The sequence below is a fragment of the Rhineura floridana genome, chromosome 8, assembly GCF_030035675.1.
Source record: "Rhineura floridana isolate rRhiFlo1 chromosome 8, rRhiFlo1.hap2, whole genome shotgun sequence".
Lineage (NCBI taxonomy): Eukaryota > Metazoa > Chordata > Lepidosauria > Squamata > Rhineuridae > Rhineura > Rhineura floridana.
In genome coordinates, this window is record NC_084487.1 from 33,370,068 (window position 1) to 33,394,300 (window position 24,233).

The window sequence follows — 24,233 nt, forward strand, 5'->3', positions numbered from 1 at the left end:
ACAATGTGGTAAGATAACAAGTAGTTTTGATAGGTCATTGGTTACATTAAATCTGGATATTAGTCTCTCCTCAGAGGTTCTGAATTGCCCAGAACAACTCCCAGAAGCAAAGCCCTAAAAAGGGGAGGACACAGCCTACAGAGCAATATGAAGTGTCCCTGTATGCCTAAAATGTCCAGAGATAACATCTTAGGAAGAACCCAGCTGGAGCAGATCTTCCCTAAAGGGCAAACTGTAGGGAAAGGAGGAAGATTGACTAGGTGCCACAGAGAGGCCAAGAGGCTTAAGGTGCCATTGGGTGTAATTGTCTACTCTCTGTGTAATCTCTGTTTCAGACACTCCTTAAAACATTTTGATGCCACTTTTCATAAAAATCCCAAGGTGGTCTACAATATTAAAAGACAACAGAGTAAAACATTAATTTAAAACAATGTAAATAAAAACACATTATAATAAAGAAGCAACTAAAATATAGCAGTGGTCCCACTAGCCAGTACTGAATGAACAAATATTTTCAAGAGACACCAAAAACTCTACAGAGTTTGAAATATGGGGCTTACCGTATTTCAAGGGGGAGATGTTTCCACAGACTGAGCACCACATTGCATACATTTTGAGCCTTCCTCATAATGAACTGGTTTGAATATCATGCTAAGCTGCAGTTTGTTTGAAACCATAGTTCCATGCCTCCAGCTCCCACAGGTGCTGCTCATGATATAAACAAGCTGTAGCAGGACTTTTGTGAACCTGGACCATGGTTTGCTTGGATAGTTAGGTATGTTGGGTCAGGATACCAGAAATGTAGGAACTCTCTATATAATGACTACTTGTCCTGGATCTCATGTCCTTTAGTAAAACATATGTTTTGGGTTCTAACAGTGGTGTTTTGATCAGGGTGGATTCCAAGGTAAATTTACCAGACATCTCTGGTGTCTGGTGTAGCTGTACTTGAGTAAGAGTATAAAGGGAGACTGTTACAGCTCTCTGTATATCAAGTAGGTGGTAGCATCAGGTATAGTGAGGGGAATATGGACTCAACTGAGTGACTCACATTTGTTACCATGTGGGAACAGGCCCATGTCAGGAACATTACACAAACATACCACAATCAGGGCTTGCACAACTCAACAATGCAGACTACGGCTTTACTGTATCACACATGGCACCCAGAACGTTGAGGGAAAACCTCATGAGGTGTGGGAGGCATGTTCATTATTAAGCCGTGGTTTAAGACAAACCATGATTTAATGTGACATGTGAAAAAGGTTAATTATCATTTTTTTCTCTTAAGAGAACAACTTTTGTTCTTAAAGCAAAACTGCGATTTCGAGAAAAACAAATGTACATATAAATCAAATTCACAGAACACTTAGTTCTATTTGTTATGTTTGAAACATGCAATCTTTAATTTTTCAGCCAAAAAAATTAAACGTAATATGGATGGTGTTGCTTCTGCTGAACAAGATGGTATCCCTCACTTCCTGTCAGCAACCTTTATTGCGTAATAGGTTGGAGAAAGCTGCACAGTCAATATGAACCAGCAGATGGGGATAAAAGCTTTAAAGGCAAATATGCTTCTAACACCCATTCATTTCACTTTTAAAGTGTGCTTTTCCAAATTCACACCCACAATTTCCTTAATTGATTCTGGGAAGCTTCTTTCTTTGAGCAGCCTTGGTAACTAAATCTTTTCCTCTGTTGTACTTAGTCTATTAACTAAAATAACACATAAATATATAAATAAAAAGACAGTGCCTTGTAACTGTTAGTGTGTTGGACAAGGGTAAGAGTTCCCAAAATGTGGTCTGTAGGCCACCAGTGGTCCATGAGCTTCATTCAGATGACCTGCAGCTTTTCTGGGGATTTGTGGTTGAATACTGGATATGGCACATCCATCGCATTAAATATTCATATTGATTTTGAAAGTATTTAATTGCTTTTTATGTCTTGTATTTTATTGCATTACAATTTGAATTCTATGAAATACAATAAAATACATTATATGAGAAATAAAAGACACAACAAAAATACAATTAAAATCAAACAGCATCATGCACAGTGTATCACAATTGCTACAACAAGCAGAAAAATCATTAAGTGGTCAGCAATTTTCCTCAACAATTTTCAAGTGGTCTGTAGGGGGAAAAGTTTGGGAATCTATGGACTAGGGAGACATAGGACTGAATTGCCATTTAAACACAGAGTGACTTTATGCCAATCACCATCTTTCAGACTATCCTATTTCTCAGAGTTGTTGTGAGAATAAATGGGGGGGAACCATAAACACCACCTTACTTTTTTAGAGGGCAAGATAAAAATGTGATAAATACAATAACAGAAATTGAGCCCATGGCTAAACATTGCAGCATGAAGTACTTCTGTTCATGATTCCAGAAAATCCAATATATTCTTCCCTCCCATAAAAAAATAAGAAGAACCCTGCTTGATCAGGCCAATACCCCATCCAGTCCAGCATTGTGTTCTCACAGTGGCCAACCAGATGCCTGAGGTAGGTTTGCAATCAGGACCTGAGTGCAACAGCATTCTCCCCTCCAGTGGTTTCCAGCAACTGGAATTCAGAAGCATACTGCCTCCAACAGTGGAGTTAGAACAATATATCCATCAGGGTTAGTACACATGGATAGCCTTATGGTCCATGAATGGTCCACCCCACCTCTCACAGCATCAGCATTCTGGGCCCACTGGGCATGTTCAGTTCTCATTGGGCTTTTTCTAAAGATTGGTTTACTTTTGCATTTTTTGGGGGGGAGGAGCCTGCTGATATCTCCCTCTTGTGTGTGGATATCTTTTGGCTACAAAGGGACCAAGCAGTTGAAGAACTGAGTTGCTATTAGTATATATGATTCTGATCATGGCACCGTGACAACTTCTGAAAGTCATTACTGTTTTCAAAATGCATTTGCTGCTTTGGAGACTGTTTACAGCCTGTTGCTCAATTCCCTTCATGCTTGATCTGGCTGCCAAGCATCACCTTTTCATCTTTTTCTATTGGTTTTACTTTTCACAGACACAGCAGAGGCTGATCCATTAGGGCCCACCAACCTCAGCCTGCCCTCAGCCAGCCCCCACCTGCTTGCCTTCTTACAACCAGTCCAGGGGGTGGCAGTACTACCTGTCAACTTCTACTTCCTTAGTCTCATTGTTGCTCTTGTAGAACTCAGCAAGGAGGATGGGGACAAAACCAGTCTCAGTGGGAGCCAGCCACCACTGCACAGGCATTTTCTTCTGTTCCACCTTCGAAGAATTCTGAATGGATCCGTTTCACTTATCTTTAATTGGAATGGAAGCACTCGAGGGAGAACAAATTCTAAAGATTGTTGTACTTCTGCAAACTTGGGGAGGGTTCCCTCAAGCCTGCTGATACCGCCCTCTTGTCACTAGAAATCACAGTAACTGGGGGATCCTCCGACACTGTCATCACCCAGTTTTCAATGTCATGAAAAATGCAAAACTATATGTTTATCCTGTATGTAACAAAGGAGGTGGTTTTGCAATAGAATCTCATTTGTTTTTCTCAGAACTCTTTTAGCTGCACTAAGCTGTAAAGAAACAGTTTTCTTAAACCTTTACACAGACAATGATCCGGTGAAGTGGCTCCAATCTCTTGCCTTGTTTACACAAAACAGGTTGATCCAAGATAGAAAGAAGGAACAAACCCTTCAGGGACCCGAGGCTGAACTTTGTTTCACACTGTGATTAGGTAAATAATCGTACAGTTATTATCTCGAGCATGCAGATATGGGTAAGGAAGTGACCCATAGTTCAAGCTCAGTCCCAGGCTCAGTCACTGGCATCTCCCGTTAAAAAAGTATCCAACAGCAGGGCTGGTATAAATACTGGTCTTTGGAGAGTCAATGCCAGTCAGACAGACAATACTGGGACAGACTGGCCAATGTTGTTTTATGATCTCTCTGCAGCATTTGATACCATTGACCATGGTAAACTCCTGGACTGGCTCTATGGTATGGTATCTGGGACAGTGTGTTACAGCGATTCCAGTCCTGGGCTAAATCCAGAGAGTAGCATTGAAAGAGTACTATTTGGCTCCCTGACAATTATGCTATTGAATGCTGCAGGGTGCTATATTATCCTCTAGGCTATTTAATGTCTATATGAAGCCAGTGGGAGGAGCCACAGGGAGATTGAGGAAATGTGCCATCAGTACATTGATGACACTCAGTTCTACTTATCTATAACATCTGAACCAGGAGAGGCTGTGCAGTTCCTGGATGCATGGTGGGCTGGAAGAAGGAAAATAAACAGAGTCTGAATCCTGGCATAAGAACATAAGAACATAAGAAGAGCCTGCTGGATCAGGCCAGTGGCCCATCTAGTCCAGCATCCTGTTCTCACAGTGGCCAACCAGGTGCCTGGGGGAAGCCCGCAAGCAGGACCCGAGTGCAAGAACACTCTCCCCTCCTGAGGCTTCCGCCAACTGGTTTTCAGAAGCATGCTGCCTCTGACTAGGGTGGCACAGCACAGCCATCATGGCTAGTAGCCATTGATAGCCCTGTCCTCCATGAATTTGTCTAATCTTCTTTTAAAGCCGTCCAAGCTGCTGGCCATTACTGCATCTTGTGGGAGCAAATTCCATAGTTTAACTATGCACTGAGTAAAGAAGTACTTCCTTTTGTCTGTCCTGAATCTTCCAACATTCAGCTTCTTGGAATGTCCACGAGTTCTAGTATTATGAGAGAGGGAGAAGAACTTTTCTCTATCCACTTTCTCAATGCCATGCATAATTTTATACACTTCTATCATGTCTCCTCTGACCCGCCTTTTCTCTAAACTAAAAAGCCCCAAATGCTTCAACCTTTCCTCGTAAGGGAGTTGCTCCATCCCCTTGATCATTCCGGTTGCCCTCTTCTGAACCTTTTCCAACTCTATAATATCCTTTTTGAGATGAGGCGACCAGAACTGTACACAGTATTCCAAATGCGGCCGCACCATAGATTTATACAACGGCATTATGATATCGGCTGTTTTATTTTCAATACCTTTCCTAATTATTCCTAGCATGGAATTTGCCTTTTTCACAGCTGCCGCACACTGGGTCGACATTTTCATCGTGCTGTCCACTACAACCCCGAGGTCTCTCTCCTGGTCGGTCACCGCCAGTTCAGACCCCATGAGCGTATTTGTGAAATTCAGATTTTTTGCTCCAATATGCATAATTTTACACTTGTTTATATTGAATTGCATTTGCCATTTTTCCGCCCATTCACTCAGTTTGGAGAGATCTTTTTGGAGCTCTTCGCAATCCCTTTTTGTTTTAACAACCCTGAACAATTTAGTGTCGTCAGCAAACTTGGCCACTTCACCGCTCACTCCTAATTCTAGGTCATTAATGAACAAGCTGAAAAGTACAGGTCCCAATACCGATCCTTGAGGGACTCCACTTTCTACAGCCCTCCATTGGGAGAACTGTCCGTTTATTCCTACTCTCTGCTTTCTGCTTCTTAACCAATTCCTTATCCACAAGAGGACCTCTCCTCTTATTCCATGACTGCTAACCTTCCTCAGAAGTCTTTGGTGAGGTACCTTGTCAAACGCTTTTTGAAAGTCTAAGTACACTATGTCCACTGGATCACCTCTATCTATATGCTTGTTGACACTCTCAAAGAATTCTAATAGGTTATTGAGACAGGACTTTCCCTTGCAGAAGCCATGCTGGCTCTGCTTCAGCAAGGCTTGTTCTTCTATGTGCTTAGTTAATCTAGCTTTAATAATACTTTCTACCAGTTTTCCAGGGACAGAAGTTAAGCTAACTGGCCTGTAATTTCCGGGATCCCCTCTGGATCCCTTTTTGAAGATTGGCGTTACATTTGCCACTTTCCAGTCCTCAGGCACGGAGGAGGACCCGAGGGACAAGTTACATATTTTAGTTAGCAGATCAGCAATTTCACATTTGAGTTCTTTGAGAACTGTCGGGTGGATGCCATCCGGGCCCGGTGATTTGTCAGTTTTTATATTGTCCATTAAGCCTAGAACTTCCTCTCTCGTTACCACTATTTGTCTCAGTTCCTCAGAATCCCTTCCTGCAAATGTTAGTTCAGGTTCAGGGATCTGCCCTATATCTTCCACTGTGAAGACAGATGCAAAGAATTCATTTAGCTTCTCTGCAATCTCCTTATCGTTCTTTAGTACTCCTTTGACTCCCTTATCATCCAAGGGTCCAATCGCCTCCCTAGATGGTCTCCTGCTTTGAATGTATTTATAGAATTTTTTGTGGTTGGTTTTTATGTTCTTAGCAATGTGCTGCTCAAATTCTTTTTTAGCATCCCTTATTGTCTTCTTGCATTTCTTTTGCCAGAGTTTGTGTTCTTTTTTATTTTCTTCATTCGGACAAGACTTCCATTTTCTGAAGGAAGACTTTTTGCCTCTAAGAGCTTCCTTGACTTTGCTCGTTAACCATGCTGGCATCTCCTTGGCCCTGGCGGTACCTTTTCTGATCTGCGGTATGCACTCCAGTTGAGCTTCTAATATAGTGTTTTTAAACAACTTCCAAGCATTTTCGAGTGATGTGACCCTCTGGACTTTGTTTTTCAGCTTTCTTTTTACCAATCCCCTCATTTTTGTGAAGTTTCCTCTTTTGAAGTCAAATGTGACTGTGTTGGATTTTCTAGGCAATTGGCCATTTACATGTATGTTTAATTTAATAGCACTGTGGTCACTGCTCCCAATCGGTTCAACAACACTTACATCTAGCACCAGGTCCCGGTCCCCACTGAGGATTAAGACCAGGTTGCCGTCCCTCTGGTCGGTTCCATGACCAACTGGTCTAGGGCATAGTCATTTAGAATATCTAGAAACTTTGCTTCTTTGTCATGACTGGAACACATATGCGGCCAGTCTATGTCCGGGTAGTTGAAGTCACCCATTACTACCACATTTCCTAGTTTGGATGCTTCCTCAATTTCATATCTCATCTCCAGGTCTCCCTGAGCATTTTGATCAGGGGGACGATAGATCGTTCCCAGTATTAAGTCCCTCCTGGGGCATGGTATCACCACCCACAACGATTCTGTGGAGGAGTCCGTCTCTTTTGGGGTTTCAAGCTTGCTGGATTCAATGCCTTCTTTCACGTATAGAGCGACTCCGCCACCAATACGTCCTGCCCTGTCCTTCCGATATAGTTTATATCCAGGGATAACCGTATCCCACTGGTTTTCTCCATTCCACCAGGTCTCCGTTATGCTCACTATATCAATGCTCTCCTCTAAGACCAAGCACTCCAGTTCTCCCATCTTGGTTCGGAGGCTCCTAGCATTAGCGTACAGGCACTTGTAAGCAGTGTCTCTCTTCAAGTGTCTTTGGCACTTGTGGTTTGGCCTGTGGTAATTTTGCTCTTCTGACAAGAGACTCTGTGGGTTAGTGGTTCCTGTGTCCAAGAAACCAGCCAACTGCTTGTCCTGGACAGGGTTGCACTCCCTCTGAAGGAACAGGTATGCAGTCTGCAGGTGCTCCTGGTTCCAGGTTTGTCACTGGAGCCGCAGGCGAGCTAGGTGGCTAGGAACACCCTTGACCAGCTTTGGCTGGTACAACAGCTCTGACTATTCTTGGGTCGGAGTAACACATTAGTCTAGGCATTGCTGGTGCTATTATTTGTGTCTTTTGTTTTTTGCCGCTGTTTTCAGTGGAATAATCTGTCTTTGTTTTTCCTTTTTTATTAGCCGCTTTGAGCAATTCATTTGTGGAAGGGAAAAGTGGAATATAATTATTTTAAAATAATATTTGTTGTTGTTGTAAATTGGAGCTATGTTCAAACACTAATAAACATGTAGACAATTACTGATAGATGTAAGTACTCTTGGATGAAACAGATTATCTTGACCCATCCCAGTCTGGGTTCAGGCCTGGTTATGGGACTGAATTGGCCTTGGTCATCCTGACGGATGAACTTTATCGGGAGGACAGGTGCCTACTGAAGGACAGGGGGAGTGCGATCCTTTAACTTGATCTCTCAATGGCTTTTGATACCATTGACCACTGTATCCTTCTGGGCTGTATTGATGAAATGGGTATTGGAGGCACTGTTTTACAGTGGTTCCAATCCTATCTCCAAGGTCGTTTTCAGAGAATAGCATTGGGTGACTATCTTTCAGCCCCCTGGCAGTTGTGCTGTGGGGTGCTGCAGGGTACCATCTGGTCCCCCATGCTGTTTAACATCTATATGAAGCCCTTGGGAGCGGTCATCAGGAGATTTGGGGCAAGGTGTCAGCAGTATGCTGACGATACCCAGCTCTATTTCTCTGTAACATCTGAATCGGGAGAGGCCATGCAAGCCCAGGACTGCTGCCTGGACTCGGTGGTGGGCTGGATGAGGGCCAATAAACTGAGTCTGAATCCTAGCAAGATGGAGGTGCTCTGGGTTGGTAGTTCCCGAGTTCAGATAATTGGTCTGTTGCCTGCTTTGGATGGGGTTGTACTCCTTTCTGAAAGAGCAGGTCCATAGTCTGGAGGTGCTCCTGGATCCATCTTTGTTGCTAGAGGCCGAGGTGACCTCCGTGGCTAGGAGTGCCTTTTACCATCTTCGGCTGGTAAGACAGCTGCGGCCGTTTCTGGACCAGGATAGCCTGACCACTGTAACACGGTCTATGTGGGGCTCCCTTGAGGTTGGTCTGGAAGCTGCAGCTGGTGCAAAATGCGGCAGCAAGACTGCTCACTGGAGCAGGGTATTGCCAACACATCATTCCACTGCTGAAAGAATTGCACTGGCTGCCCATTTGCTGCCAGGCCAAGCTCAAGGTTCTAGCTTTGGTGTACAAAGCCCTACACAGCTTGGGACCAGGATACCTGAAAGACCGGCTTATTTATTTATTTTATTTATTTATGTCATTTCTATACCACTTTATATCATTTGGAAAACAAATCTCAAAGCGGTTTACAACCTAGATTAAAACACTGAACAAAACATCACAATATATTAAAAGAAAACATTACAAATTCAAGCCAAATATAAGACACATTCAAAACAGCATAATTATCAGGAAAATAAAAGTATTCTCTTAAACATAAACATTATGAGTTAAGCATCAAATACAAAATACAAACTCCCAAAACAGCATCATTAGTTAATTAATTAAAACAACTATACTAGGAGCTACATCCCCCCAATAATTCCTCCCAAATATGTCCTTAACAGTCCTCCATGTCTTATCCCTTACATACCCAGGCGATCACTGTGCTCTGCAGGTGAGGGCATCCTACAGATACCATCTTATCAGGAGGTCCATTCTGCACAACACAGGAAATGGACCTTTGCTGTGGTGACGCCTACCCTTTGGAATTCCTTCCCCTTAAATATTAGACAGGAGCCATCTCTGTTATCTTTTCGGTGCCTACTGAAGACCTTCCTCTTTCAAGAAGCCTTTTAAGTAGACACCTCAGTCTGCGTCTGTGTTGGAACTGATTTTTAATATGTTTTTAAACCTTTTTTAAAAATATGTTTTTAATCTTTTTTTAAAGATATCTTGAAAGCTTTTAAAAATGTTTTTAGTTTTGTTTTAATGTATTTTAAAGTCTGTTTTTATGATGTTTTAAAGTGTTTTTAGTGCTTTTGTTTGCCACCCTGGGCTTCTCCTGGGAGGAAGGGCCGGATGTAAATCAAATAATAAATAAATAAACAAAATAAGATAATTTTCTTATTTTCTTGTGTATGAGCATGTGCTATCTATGCAGGTATTATTTATGTATGTATACCCTCGTGCAGAATGCCATTTTGTTCTATTTAGGATATATACAAAGGGGCAGTATTTCGTGGTTGAAGAGTGAATGGGGCTTTAGCTGGGTCCACAGTAAATGTCTGTAGGGGAAGAACACCTCTCCCTTTGCCCCTCCAAGATCTGCACCTTCGTCACTATGGAGACCCTCATCCCTGTCATCAACAAACAAGCAAGAAATCTTCAATACAGTGGGAGCCGAGGTCATCCAGCTGTCCCAGATTGTTGTAGTGGGCTCCAAAAGCAGCAGGAAGAGCTCTGTCCTGGAGAGCATTGTTGGCCGGGACTCCTTGCCATGTGGCTCTGGCATTGTCACTCGCAGCTGGTGCATGTCCCAACACTAGAGGAGAGCAGGCGGACAGCCAGTGGGGAAAGCGGCATCCAGGCTGATGAGTGGGCAACCTTCCTGCACTGCAAGCACAAGATCTTCACTGACTTCAGTGAAATTCAGCAGGAGATCAAGATTGAGACAGAGCATACGACTGGGACCAACATGGGAATCAGCCCAGAGCCCCTGTACCTGAAGATCTACTCCCCACATGTGCTCAACCTGATGCTTGTTGATCTGCCAGGAATCATCAAGGTGCTTGTTGGAGATCAGCCCCCCAATATAGAGGTTCAAGTCCAGGATATCATCTTGTCCTATATCTCTAACCCAAACTGCCTCATCTTGGCTGTAACTGCTGCCAACACTGCCATGGCCACATCGGAGGCACTAAAGCTGGCACAAGATGTTGACTTTGATGGGTGAAGGACACTGGCTGTGATCACCAAGCTGGACCTGATAGATGCTGGGACGGATGCCATGGATGTGCTGGGTTATTCCTGTCAAGTTGGGCATCACTGGGGTGGTCAACAGGAGCCAACATGATATCAACAGCAACAAGAGATTCAGTGAGTCTCTACAAGATGAGAAGGACTTCCTGCAAAAGAAGTACCTGTTGCTTGCCAACCGAAATGGCACATCATCTGGCTAAGACCCTTAACAGGCTTCTGATGCACCATATTCATGACTGCCTGCCTGAATTAAAGACCCGGGTGAACATGCTGACAGCCCAGTACCAGTCTGTGCTGCAGAGCTACAGGCAGCCCATCGAAGACAAGAACATCACCTTGTTTCAGATCATCACCAAATTTGCCACCAAGTACTGCAGCACCACTGAGGGCACGGCACACAACACTGCGACCTCTGAGCTGCGCAGAGGGGCCCGGCTGTGCTACATTTTCCATGAGACCTTTGGTTGCACCCTGGAATCCATTGATCCACTGGCTGGATTTACTAAGCTGGATATCTTGACAGCCATCCAAAATGCCACAGTAAGCCACCACTGTGGAGCTCAAAGGCCTTTAAGACCAGTCCTGTATCCCAGACACAAGTGCCCTAGTTCAGCCATCTTTAATCCTGAAGTCTCTTTTGAACTGCTGGTGAAACGTTAGATCAACTGCCTGGAAGAACCGAGCCTTCGCTGTGTGGAGCTGGTGCATGAGGAGCTGCAGCGCATCATCCAGCACTGCTCCAACAACAACACGCATGAGCTGTTGCATTTTCCCAAGCTGCATGAGGTCATAGTGGAAGTGGTGACAGGGGTCCTTCACAGGAGGCTGCCCATCACCAATGAGATGGTACACAATCTGGTTGCCATTGAACTGGCCTACATTAACACCAAGCACCCAGAATTCATTGACACAGCTCTGGTCTCTGCCTCAGTGAGCAGTTCTAAGACCAAATCTGTTCCGGATGGTGTCTGGTGATGGAAAAGTGAAAAAACTGAAGAATCTGGTGCTGATGAGAGACCCAAGGGGGCTTCCCAGACCTCTGTCTATTCCAGTCCCATTCAGTCAACCTGCCAGACATGCCTATGCTAGCTACGCAGAAAACGAGCCAGCGTGAACAGCGGGCCTGTGAGGTTATCTGCCGCCTTATCAAGTCCTATTTTCCCACTGTGCACAAAAGGATCCAGGACAGCATTCACAAAACAATGATGTATTTCCTGGTGAACTACGTCAAGGACCACCTTCAGAGCGAACTCGTGGGCCAGTTATACAAGCCACAGCTCCTAGACACGCTGCTCACAGAGTCCAAGGACAGGGCTCAGCAATGCAATGAGGCTGCCAATATGCTCAAGGCATTGCAAAAGGCCAGCCACACACTATCTCGGAAATCTGTGAGACTCGGCTCTGGTGAGGTGCTCCCAATGCTTCTGAAGGCTCCATGTCACAGAGCACAGAGTCACTGTGGCATTTGGTTTTGAAGCCTACCTGAGTCTTCTGGTGCCGTTTCCCAGTAGGAGGGGAGACTCCACGGGTCATCTCAAGTTCCAGCCTAGAGCAAGAGCCTATCTATATTTAATTGGAGAAAAAAGGGAGATGACTGAGATACTGCAATGAGCTGACAACCATTTCTGGATGATCTGTGAAAATAAAGAAAGCAAAGCTCCAGGGGCCCTCAGATAAGTTTAATACATACATGACCCTGAAGGTACAAAATGTGAAGAGCACAACTGTTGCTGTTCAAGGGGACCAGCCATGCTGGGAACAAGACTTCCTTTTTGTGATCAGCCGCCTGGACTTGGGCTTGATTGTGGAAGTCTGGAACAAAGGGCTGATCTGGGACACCATGGCTGGAACGTGGACTGAGCTGAGGGCCACCAGGCAGTCGGATAAGGAAGGGCCTGGGGAGTGGGCTACACTGGAAGCAGAGGTCTTGATGAAGGGCCACGAGGTCTGTGGCACTAAAAACCCAACACCTCATAAGATTTTGTTGGATACAAGATTTGAGTTACCTTTTGGTGAGTGTAACTGGCTAGTTGCAGTGCCCCCAAATCCTCTGTGGAGGTCAAAGACTCATCTTTTTTCTAGGTTCTCCAATGCTGGTGTCCACTGTATGGCTCCATTTTTAGTAGTGATTTCCTTTCAATCGTTAATTCCAATTAAAACAGGCTTTTATTGTAATATTCATGGAAATTTTTAGATATATTTTATAATTGTTATATTCTTTGTTTTGTATATGATTCACTTTGTTTTCATGTTATGTACATTGTTTAGAGATTTATTGCTCATAACTATTTAAAATGTGAATTATTGTTTTTCTTATTATTAGCAATTGTATTGAATGTAGAATTTATATTTATGTTTGTTGAAATGTAAACCACTTTGAGATTTTTTGAAATATATAGTGGTATACAAGTTAAATAAATAAATAAAACAAAGTTATACGGAAGCTGCCAAAGCACATTGCTTAATGAGTAAAGACCTATATTTGATCCCAGGAATAATAGTATTTCAACTCTGGCAGCTAATCTGTGAGCAGCTCTAGAGACCCTGTAAAAACGTCTTGGTAAATTATGACCTGGCAAAAATGCTAGTGTACACATTTCTGGAAAACTGATGGTGATGATGGTGGAAATAGGAAATACTAAAAGAGAGCTTTAAAATGCTTTGATTCTACTTGTCTTTTAAAGAAATCTGTAGGAAATTAAAAGCCAATAAGTAAAGCACTTGTACGGAAATGACTTCAGCTGAGGGTCAGCAGAAACTCAGCCACAGACTTATATCCCAGTCTGATCTTCAAAATACGGTAATAGATGCATGCTGCTATTCTTCAAGGCAACAGAAAGAATGATAAAGGATGAATAACAAAATAGCTACGTCCTTGCATTCCCTGCTGCATCTGCAGAAGAATATTTTTGCTAAGAAGCACAATGTGAGTCCTTGGTCAAGATACAAAACAGCATTTACACCACAACCCTAAGCATTTTTCCTTGAAGGTAAACCATACTGAGTTCACTACTCCTCAAGTAAGCATGAACAGGATCACATCCTAAATTGTGTGATTTATACATACTTTAAACCAAGGGTGGAGAAACTTGTGCCGCCACCCCTGAGGTTTTGGACTCCAACTCTCATCAACCCTAGCCCACATGGCCAATATTCAGTAATTCAAACATTCTTTATATAAACACAACAGGTGGTAAATTATGGGATTTCAAAGAATATGCTGTACTTATTCCACACCAGGAGCAGTAAACCTTTTTTTCCTTCAGGACCACATTTCCCATGGAAGTAATCTGTTGGGGCACGCATGTCATCAGTGGATGCAGCCAGAGCTAGTGGGCAGTGCCACAGTCAAAAGTGGGTGGCGCACTCTCTTTTCTCTCATTATGCTGTTTTCTTTCCTTTGTTTACCCCATCCTTACCACATGCTTGATATTAAGCCATGGAGTACATGTGGCCCTTAGGCCATAGGTTGCCCACACCTAGACTATTCTTAATTAGTTAATGTTTGTTGTTAATAAAAAGTTGAGTGTCCCCCAGAAGGTGAATGTGGGTTCCTTTTTCTATTCTTTTTTTAAAAAGCTTACTTCCTTTTACCCAAGGCTTCAGCATTGTAATCACAGTTTCAAATTTGTTCCTTCTATTATATCATGAGAACTAGTAAATTGGTTAACAAGGAAAGGTAGGATTCTAACGAGTACCCTGAAGGCAATACCTGGGGCCATGGGTTGCTCAGCTCTGATAGAGTCACTTTTGCATATCAGCAGAACATATTTGGCAGTTCTCAGACATGACTGACTGGGGATAAAAGGTGTAAGAAGGCCACATTTCATCTGAAAACTTAGGTTTTTGTGTGCCCATACATGCACCCACTCCCATTTAAGAAGTTAAGCAAAAGACATATTTTACGGCTGAAAATAAGAGAGTCTAAAATTCAAGTGATGTACAAATATCACTACTGAATTAATTTTATTTCTCCAGGAAATGAAACCCTTATCCAACAACACAGATCACATCAAGGGGAAGCTCTTAAAAAGGCTTACAGAGTGGATGATTAATATTTTACATAACTCTTCAACTAAAAAGGCTGTTCTGTCTCAGAGAGACAGATCCATGATTATGCCACTGGGGCAGTAAGGGCTGAGATTTGCCCATGTTGCAAGATGTCCATGTCAGAAACTCACAGCTATCTCTATTATGCTGTCCCTTCTGCCTACAAATAGATTCCAGATAATTCTAATTCTTTTCCCCTACCTTAAACCAAATTTAATCAGCCCCCTCTTGTGTGTCATAAAAACAATGTTAATTTCTTTCCATAACGACTATCTTCGGAAATTGCAATGATCGTTGACTGCTACCTGACTGTCCCACCCAGTTTTCCCAGTATGTTGTGACCCCAGAGCCCAGCAGTGATCAGGACTCAGAGTCAGAGGCTACAGGGTCTCCGGATAAGGAGACCAACAGGAATCAGACTGGATTCAGAGTTCTGAGCCTGCTGCTGGGGATCAGGAGACCACTGAGTCTGGGGCTGACAGACAAGAGCCCCCGGAAGAACCTCCCGTACCACTAGAGCCTCTATGGCCAGAAACAGTACCTGCATGGGCATCTTCCCAAGCCACCAAATGCCTCCCACAGTATTTCAACCAGTCCGGCAGCACAGGGAGTGTACTACATGAGAGGCTATGGAATGGGGGGGGGGGGGCGGGGACAACCCATCTTTAGGACAAACAGTTGACCCTTTTAGAATATGAAGTTATCAACAAGGGGGTGGAGCCTTGGAGGGGCAGTCTGAGGGCAGAGGCTTAAAAAGGCTCAGTCTTCCTCAATGCAAGTTGTTCATTTGGAACTATCTGTTCATTTGGAACTACTCCTGACTCTTCCAATACAATCAAATCCTCTTGGAGCCTAAGTTGACAGAGTATTTTGGGTATCAGACCAGAAGCAGCTTTGGACATTAATGATAATGCAGCAAGTGTGAGTTCTTCTTCCTAAATCTGAGTATGGGAATACACACATCTCCTGGGAAAGGCATGCAAGTCCCTGCTTCGGACACTAATGACATGTATGAAGACAAAAATTATATATAACAGCTGATTTCATTAATGCTATAATTTGTGCATTTCATTAACACTTGAAGTTGCTCTGGACATCCCTTTTTGCTTGTTTACAGGATTGAAACTAGGCTCTTTATACAGGCAAAGCATGTATTCAACTCAAATGAAAGCTTCTTAGGTCTATTATATATAGCTTACATTTAAAGGAACTATGTCTTTTAAAAAGCCACCCTGAGTGCCCTATTATAGGGTAGAAGGGTGGGATAGAAATTTTTTAAATAATAATAATAATATAATAAAAATCCTAATCCAAATAACTTCAGTTTCAATATATGACCGGCATTTAGAACTCAAATCTTACACCTCTCTTTCCCAGGTAAAATTCTGCCTTTAAACTACCAACACAGCCACAGTAAAGCAGAGAACACAAAGGTTATTGGTTCAGAAGTTCATCAAAGGTAATAGCTGCTGCTGACCTTCAGTCTACCATTCAGACTCAACAACAATAAGAGAAGCAGAAGCTGTCATTAATTAGTTCTGGTAACTTCACAACAGTGAACACTTTCTACCTCTCTCATGATTAATTAAGGCCAGTAAAAAGCATGGCACATAGCAGAGGACTCTTACAGCCTACCAGTCCCTAAATACACAAAGACTGCAATATTATGACTACCACTCATGCTAAGCCCTGGTAACTGCAGGTATTGTGACCAGTCCTTGGATCTACTCTCCTCAACATGTGGCATGAGTCATATAGGGGGAAGGGCACGGGGGGGGGGAATTGCCCATCATGTCTGCCAAGCACAGCCTGTTTCTGCTACGCTGCTGTACATTGCAGTCATGCTCACACAATGCAGCCAGAAGCTTGAGCTGAAGGTATGGGATTTTGTCGTTATACCATGCAGTCCTGCCAATGCTGTATGCAATGAATATATCAGACCACAGTGTGAGTTGCGCTACAATTTGGAATCCTTGACAAAGACTAAGCAGAAACTCAGGAACTCCAGCAATCATCTTCCTTCTGGCAACAGTTTAAAACCTCCTAACATACATGAATAGTATGGGTTGTGTGTGTGTGTGTGTATTTTTTTTTTTAATGAAGGATGTATCTGGCTTTCTAGCAGCCATGGCTGCAAAAATAATTTCACTAATAGGCTGCTGGGTGAGACTAGTGTAGTTTCATTCATTGGGCTGGAAACTATTTTTTCTGTGGTTTTATGTAATCCAAGTCTCACTGATCTTGGGCTACAAGCTCTCTGAAAAATATCCTGCAGTTTTTATTTGTTAGTTTGTTTTGGTAAAAATGCATTTAAGGATACAAAGCCAAAACCAATTTGTGGCTATAATATCCACCATGTAACCTAATTTGGGACCAAGAAATCTCAATTGAAATATACAGAAATAATTAGCAGAAAAACCATGAAAACGTGCAGTATGGACAGTGTAAAATATATGTGCAAAATATATGTAAAGGAACCCTTGCTTTTAAGATTTCTCTTTTGGATAAACTTGTTTACGGAGACAAGAGTTTTGACCCAGATGTATTATGCATCACAAATTTCCTCCAGCAGGTACTGTGCACTGTGATGTAACATTTCTGGTGCAGAACATTACACACACACACACACACACACACACACACACACACACACTTCTTCTTTGCCTATAAACCCTTGTATTCATAGTTCCTTGAAATGCCATCAGCACAGATGTCTACAGTCCACAGCATACAGCAGACCAGCCAGAATTTGAACAAACCATTTTGATCTTGACCAAACATTATATGCTAAAATGTAATGAGTCCATTGAAAAGACTTGCTACATAAGCCATCTGACAGTACATCAGTGTACTTACTCCATGGTGCTGTTTAGATGAAGATGAGATTATTTCTAATATGGAACAGAAAGGAGCAGAGAGACATTTGTGTTACTGTACATTGAGGCTAAAACATAGGTCTTACATTACAAACCATTTAAGCCCAACCACCACCACTACCCCAAAAACTCATACTTGATCCAAACAATCTGGATGAATTATGTTTCTGTCTGCCTTTTTCAGTGTACTGGGGGGGGGAGATTTTGGAGATGAAAGTTTCCTAACACTTTCACCAGGTGCAGATTTAATAAAGGCCTTCTATAGAAAAATAAGGAAAGTGTATTTGCTTCACTGTCTGAAAGAGAAGTTATTGGATGCTACTGCTGATCCTGAATGTATCAGAACATAGTGTGAGTTGCGCTACAATTTGAAATTCTTGACAAAGAGCGAGCAGAAACTCAGGACAATGCTCCAACTCCACTCAGGAACTCTGGAAACTCTGACTTTCTATTACCAGAGTTGATATACTCTGAACTTAAGAAATGTGTATACAGCAAAATGTCTGCCAAGTACATAAAATGTCTGACACAGGTTGTTTTTTACTAGCAGCACCTTGATGGCCTAAGACCACCATGGGACCAATCCACAATATTCTCCCTTAACTTTGTAAAAAGGCAAATTATCAGGCTACATTAATGGATTGTTCAGTTCACAGGATGAGTCCTCTTACTATTGTTGGCCATGATTATTACAAGAAAACATGTTGCAATGCAATTGTACTGCCTTCAAGTTGATTCCGACTGATGGCGACCCTATGAATAGGGTTTTCATGAGGCTGAGAGGCATTGACTGGCCCAAGGTCACCCAGTGAGCTTCATGGCTATGTGGGGATTTGAACCCTGGTCTCCCAGGTCGTAGTCCAACACCTTAACCACTACACCACACTGGCTAACCCTACCTAAATTTACAAAGAGAGGTCAAGATCGCTTAAACTGATGACTCTGAGAGACCCTGATGAGTGCTTGGATCTAGACATTCCTGCCCCAGGACTGGGTTCCTGACTGGCTTTCAGACCATTACCACCACCAGGCCATCTCCTTTAGGGCCACAGGAGCAGAGATGACAGGAACCCAGGCAGAAGCTTCAGGACTGCCACCAAAGTGCCTGGCTAGCTGCGAGTCTACTCAGAAGGAGGAGGAACTAGGAAGAGGTGGTGCCTCCAGCTCCTATATAAGTTCCCAGTCTGAGCTACTCCATTGCTGAAGCTACAGCTCCAAGCACCAGCCTCTGTGAACCAGGGAATACACAAACTGTAAGTGAATGTGACCATGCACCAAAGAGACCACTGAAAAATGGCCCAACAGAGGTTCAAACATTCTCCAGTTCCTCAATGAGATGACTAGAGGTCTAGCACCTGATAGAAGGTAGTGCACTGCAGTGGCAAGCATAATACTACCAAAGAGATTGTGTTTCAGTTTTGCTATGGGGCTATCCTACCTAGACCCATATGAATGACGAATGGAGCATGATGACAGTGATTTTGAATGAGAGAGTCTGAATTGTTGGACAGGGAGTTAAAGCATATTTTACTTTCAGCCTAACCACTAACCAACTGTTATATACATCAGGTTGGATGCCAATTAAGTTAGTTGCGCTGAGGTCCCACTGAAATCAATGCATCAAGTTAATCGGGACTCACTGATTTCAATGAGAACTAAGTGCAACTAACTTAGTCTGGATCCAACCCATCACCACATATATGCCATGTTGATCACCTTGTTAATATTTCTACCTGTTCTTAATTTGTTGAAAAATAACACAAATGTACATGGAGACATTAAAACGTAAGCTGCAAGCCTGCTGTACTGAACTGTTTTGTACACATATTTTTCCAATTCACCCAACAGTCTTAACAGCTATGTCAGAAATATGCCCTCAGGAGTGGCTACTGGTCTCAGTAACTCAGACACCAACAAACAAACTCTCAATAAAAAAGGTATTACCTAATCCAATTTTTCCTCTCAGTCACAAAGACTAACATGCACCACATTGTCTAAAGCTGCTACTTATGTTATTTATTAACCGTAACAACCAAGCCAAACAACAGCATTCTCTCTGTATCTCTCTTTCTCAAATGTATCCTATGGGAAAATATAGGACAATATTTTGACATATACTTTCAAAATCAGATTGACAAAAAAGGATTTCCTGGTCACGGGGAGCATCACTCAACCGTCCAAAGATACTGTGTGCTGAGACAATATGTGAGATACATTTTCCCCAATCTGTTGCGCAATAGCCTGCAAACTCTAGCTTCCCCAGAAAGTTCCCATCCACCTCCAGTCCCATTACCTTCTGTCTTTGCTGAAGGTTGCTCATGGTGTCTGGCTGGAATTCCAGTTTGTCAGAGCGGCAGAGCTTCCAGTATAAAATGATGATGATAAGCAGCACCACAGCTACCGGGACTGCAACGCCAACAATAATCCAGAGATTATTCTGTGACTCTGGGGGAGATTCTTTGACTCTATCCACAGCTGCAAAAGAAACATCATTTGTAACATACCCTAGTAGTGTTTAATTATAAGATCTCATAACTTAATAATAATAATAATAATTTAATTTATGTGTCGCCTATCTGGCCAATGGCCACTCTATGCGACGTACAAATCAGTTGCAGTAAATGCAGCACAATAAAATACACATAAAATACAATATAACAAGGAAACTATAAATAGGAATGATAACAGTTCAGAGTAATAGGCAATTAGTCCTGAAAATTAACCCTCCCCGGAAGTCCCAAAGGCCTGTCTGAAAAGCCAGGTCTTTTTTTTTTTTTTTTTTCAATAATTTTTATTCAGATTTTCATAAAACATACAAGACGAAATCATAAAACATTCAAAGACAAAAAACAAAATCAAAAATAATTAAACAAAAAAAAAAAAGAAAAAAAAAAGAAAAATAAAAAATAAAGAGTAAAATATTGACTTCCCATTTGTCAAAGATCAAATCAGTTATAAGTCTATAATATATAACAATCCTGTCTCTTAAGTCATATTATAAAATCACTTTCCTCCAGTAGTTATCTTACTTAATCATCAAATCTCATAAACATTACTTTATTCTTTCCACAAAAAGTCAAAGAGAGGTTTCAATTCTTTAAGAAATATATCTATCAATTTTTTTTTCCAGATAAGCATATCGATTAATCCATCTCATTACTAATTATGATAATCTTATTGTCATAACCATAGTCAAAATAAACATTTCAATTAATCCATCACATCAGAATCTGTTAGGTTCAGTAATTTCAGTAGCCATTGTTCTATTATCCCTATTAGTTCCATTTTCCATCTTCCATCTTCAGTAGTCTTGTTAAGTCCAGTAATTTCAGTATCCAATCTTCCATTATCAGTATTCCATAATAATCTTGCTGTCAAAGCCATAGTCATATAGTAAGAGTCTGATGGGAATTACCTCTATCCCAAATATTTTCTTGCCATCCATTCTGAATAGGTTGCTGAAATACTGCTGTAAAATCATATCTCTGTTCTTTTTTTCAAAATACACTGGGTCATCTCTTGAAAGTTTTTCCATTGTCACATGGCTGCAGTTAATTCCATAGATTTTCTCTATATTGGGCTCCATCACATCAATCCAGTCCAGAAGATTATCCATGCCATTGATAACTTTATCTCTAGAATCTTCATTAATTTCTTCAGAGATAACATTGAGTTCCAAACAATAGATTTTATTTCTAAAGTCCATAGACTCCAAATCTTGTTCCTGTTCCACGTTTGTTCCAATCTCCGGGATCTCCTCTCTCACAGGGACCCCTGTTCCAGTCTCCAGGGTCTCCTCTCTCACAGGGACCCCTGTTCCAGTCTCCAGGGTCTCCTCTCTCACAAGGACCCCTATGTCTTTAATCTCCTGTGTCTCCAAACAATAGATTTTGTTTCTAAAGTCCATAGACTCCAAATCTTTTTCCTGTTCCACGTTTGTTCCAATCTCCGGGGTCTCCTCTCTCACAGGGACCCCTTCCAGGGTCACCTCTCTCACAGGGACCCCTATATCTTTAATCTCCTGCTTCATTTTACTCAATTCAATTTTCAGCTCCTTACAACCCTGTCGCAGGTTTTGTTTCGTTATCTCAATCTCATCCATTATTTTCTGAAACATAGTTATTTCCAGATTCTCAGCCACTTTCTTAATTGCCATTTTAAAAGAAAAATATAGGAAAACCACTTCTTATTTCAGCAACAATTGGGTTAATACTCCAAACTTGGTGACATCACAGTATAAACAGAGCAGACAGCCTTATCTCTCCATGCTTAAGTAAACAAAATGCAGTTCCCAGGATCGAAACAATTAATGGCGGTCGTCAGGAAACAGATTCGTCAAAATAAAATAGACCAAAAAGAGAGTAGTCTCAGACAATATAATATTCTTCAAAATAAAAATCTGGAATAGAAATCCCTCTTCTGTGTATATCTTTAGAATGCAAATCCAGGACAGCTTTTTGCAACAAAAACAGAGATAAGCTATTAATTAGTGAGTAGCAGAGAGAAGTTATGGCTCCCCAGTGAGATGTCAAAAACCGATCAATCTGGCAAATCTCTTTTAAACAGCAACAATTTAAGTCAAGTAAAAGAAAAATATAGAAAGAAGGGTGCTTGCCTGTTAGTGCGTTCTCTCTTAGAAGGTAAGATGAACGTTCGCTTTATCAGATAGAGCTTGTTGTTGAAAATCCGTCCCACCTTCGTCGGCTGGACCTCGTCCCATAAATTAATGAGATCTGGTCGTCCCAACAAAAATAGGCTTTGAGGTTAATCTCTTCGTTTCTCCCTACCCGGGAGAAGTTTAATCAGTCAAAAAAAAAAAAAATCTGACTGATATATCTGAATAAGCTTCTTTTGAGGCAGGAGCCCGTCTCAAAAGCAGGCACAGGCTAAGTCACCCTTCCCGGAAGTCAAAAGCCAGGTCTTCAAGGCTTTGCGGAATACATTCAGGGAAGGGGCATGCCGAAGATCGTACGGGAGGGAGTTCCAGAGAGTGGGGGCTGCCACTGAAAATGCCCTCTCTCTAGTCCCCACCAACCTAGCTGTTTTAGTTGGTGGGACTGAGAGAAGGCCCTGAGTGGCTGATCTTGTCGGGCAGCATAATTGGTGACGCTGGAGGTGCTCCATCAGGTAGACTGGTCTGAAACCGTGTAGGGATTTAAAGGTTAGTACCAACACCTTGAATTGAGCCCGGAAAATAACTGGAAGCCAGTGTAGATCGAATAACACTGGAGTGATGTGTTCCCGGCGGCGACAATTTGTAACTAGTCGAGCCGCAGCATTTTGTATAAGTTGTAATTTCCGGACCGTTTTCAAGGGTAACCCCACGTAGAGCGCATTGCAGTAGTCTAAACGAGAGGTGACCAGGGCATGTACTACCAGTGGGAGCTGATGAGCAGGGAGGTAGGGTTGCAGTCTACGAATGAGGTGTAATTGATACCAGGCTGCCCGGCTCACTGCCGAAATCTGAGCCTCCATGGACAGCCTGGAATCAAGAACAACCCCAAGGCTGCGGACCTGGTCCTTTAGGGGCAATCTTACCCCATTGAACATCAGGTCAACATCTCCCAACCTTCCCTTGTCTCCCACAAGCAGCACCTCAGTCTTATCGGGATTCAACTTCAACCTGTTCCTTCCCATCCATCCACTCACGGATTCCAGGCACTTGGACATGGTCTCCACAGCCAACTCTGGCGAAGATTTAAACGAGAGATAGAGCTGAGTGTCATCCGCATATTGGTGACACTGCAGCCCAAATCTCCTAATGATTGTCCCCAGCAGCTTCATATATATATTAAATAGCATGGGAGAGAGGATAGAGCCCTGTGGCACACCACGATTGAGAGGCCAAGGGTCTGAAACCTCCTCCCCCAATGCTACCTGTTGATGCCTATCGGAGAGAAAGGAATGGAACCACCGTAATACAGTGCGTCCTATTCCCAATCCCTCCAGGCGATGTAAAAGGATACTGTGGTGAACAGTATCAAAAGCCGCTGAAAGATCGAGGAGGACAAGAAAGGTGAATTCTCCCCTATCTAATGCCCTCCTCATATCATCAACCAGAGCGACCAAGGCTGTTTCAGTTCCATGTCCAGTCCTGAAACCCGATTGGTATGGATCCAAATAATCCGTTTCATCCAAGTGTGTCGACAACTGATTAGCCATCACTCGCTCAATGACCTTGCTTCTGTTGTTCTTGTTGTTATGTGCCTTCTAGTCAATTTCGGCTTTTGGCAACCCTATGAACCAGTGACCTCCAATAGCATCTGTCATGAACCACTCCGCTCAGATCTTGTAAGTTCAGGTCTGTGGCTTCCTTGATGGAATCAAGCCATCTCTTGTTTGGCCTTCCTCTTTTTCTACTCCCTTCTGTTTTTCCGAGCATTATTGACTTTTCTAGTGAATCGTGTCTTCTCATTATGCGTCCAAAGTATGATAACCTCAGTTTCATCATTTTAGCTTGTAATGATAGTTCTGGTTTAATTTGTTATAACACCCAATTATTTGTCTTTTTCGCGGTCCATGGTATCTGCAAAGCTCTCCTCCAACACCAAATTTCAAATGAGTGGATTTTTCTCTTACATAACTTCTACTATGTTTATAAGAAAAGTAGTGGAGACTCAGATCCTGTTCTCACATAATGGCTATATGGTCACTAAGCTTATTTCATCTGCAAGGAAATACTGGATTTCTCAATTAGTTTATATGGGCAACAATCACTTTTTCCACCAGGGAAAATGAAAAAAAAAGTGCTTCAAAATGAACCAGGGAGTCCTCCTCCTTTTTTAAT

The 24,233-nt window shown here is 42.3% G+C and overlaps 1 protein-coding gene and 1 pseudogene across 2 annotated transcripts in view; one reads left to right on the top strand and one right to left on the bottom strand.

The window, feature by feature from the left end:
• Window positions 1-24,233, bottom strand: part of KIAA1549 (KIAA1549 ortholog) — a 152,864-nt gene that overhangs the window by 35,014 nt on the left and 93,617 nt on the right. For both annotated transcript variants that reach the window (XM_061638825.1, XM_061638826.1), the window contains exon 10: window positions 19,740-19,921. In XM_061638825.1, the coding sequence (XP_061494809.1) occupies window positions 19,740-19,921 (182 nt within the window). The remainder of the gene's footprint in view (window positions 1-19,739; window positions 19,922-24,233) is intronic.
• On the top strand, window positions 9,883-11,928 carry LOC133363381 (dynamin-1-like protein; annotated as a pseudogene).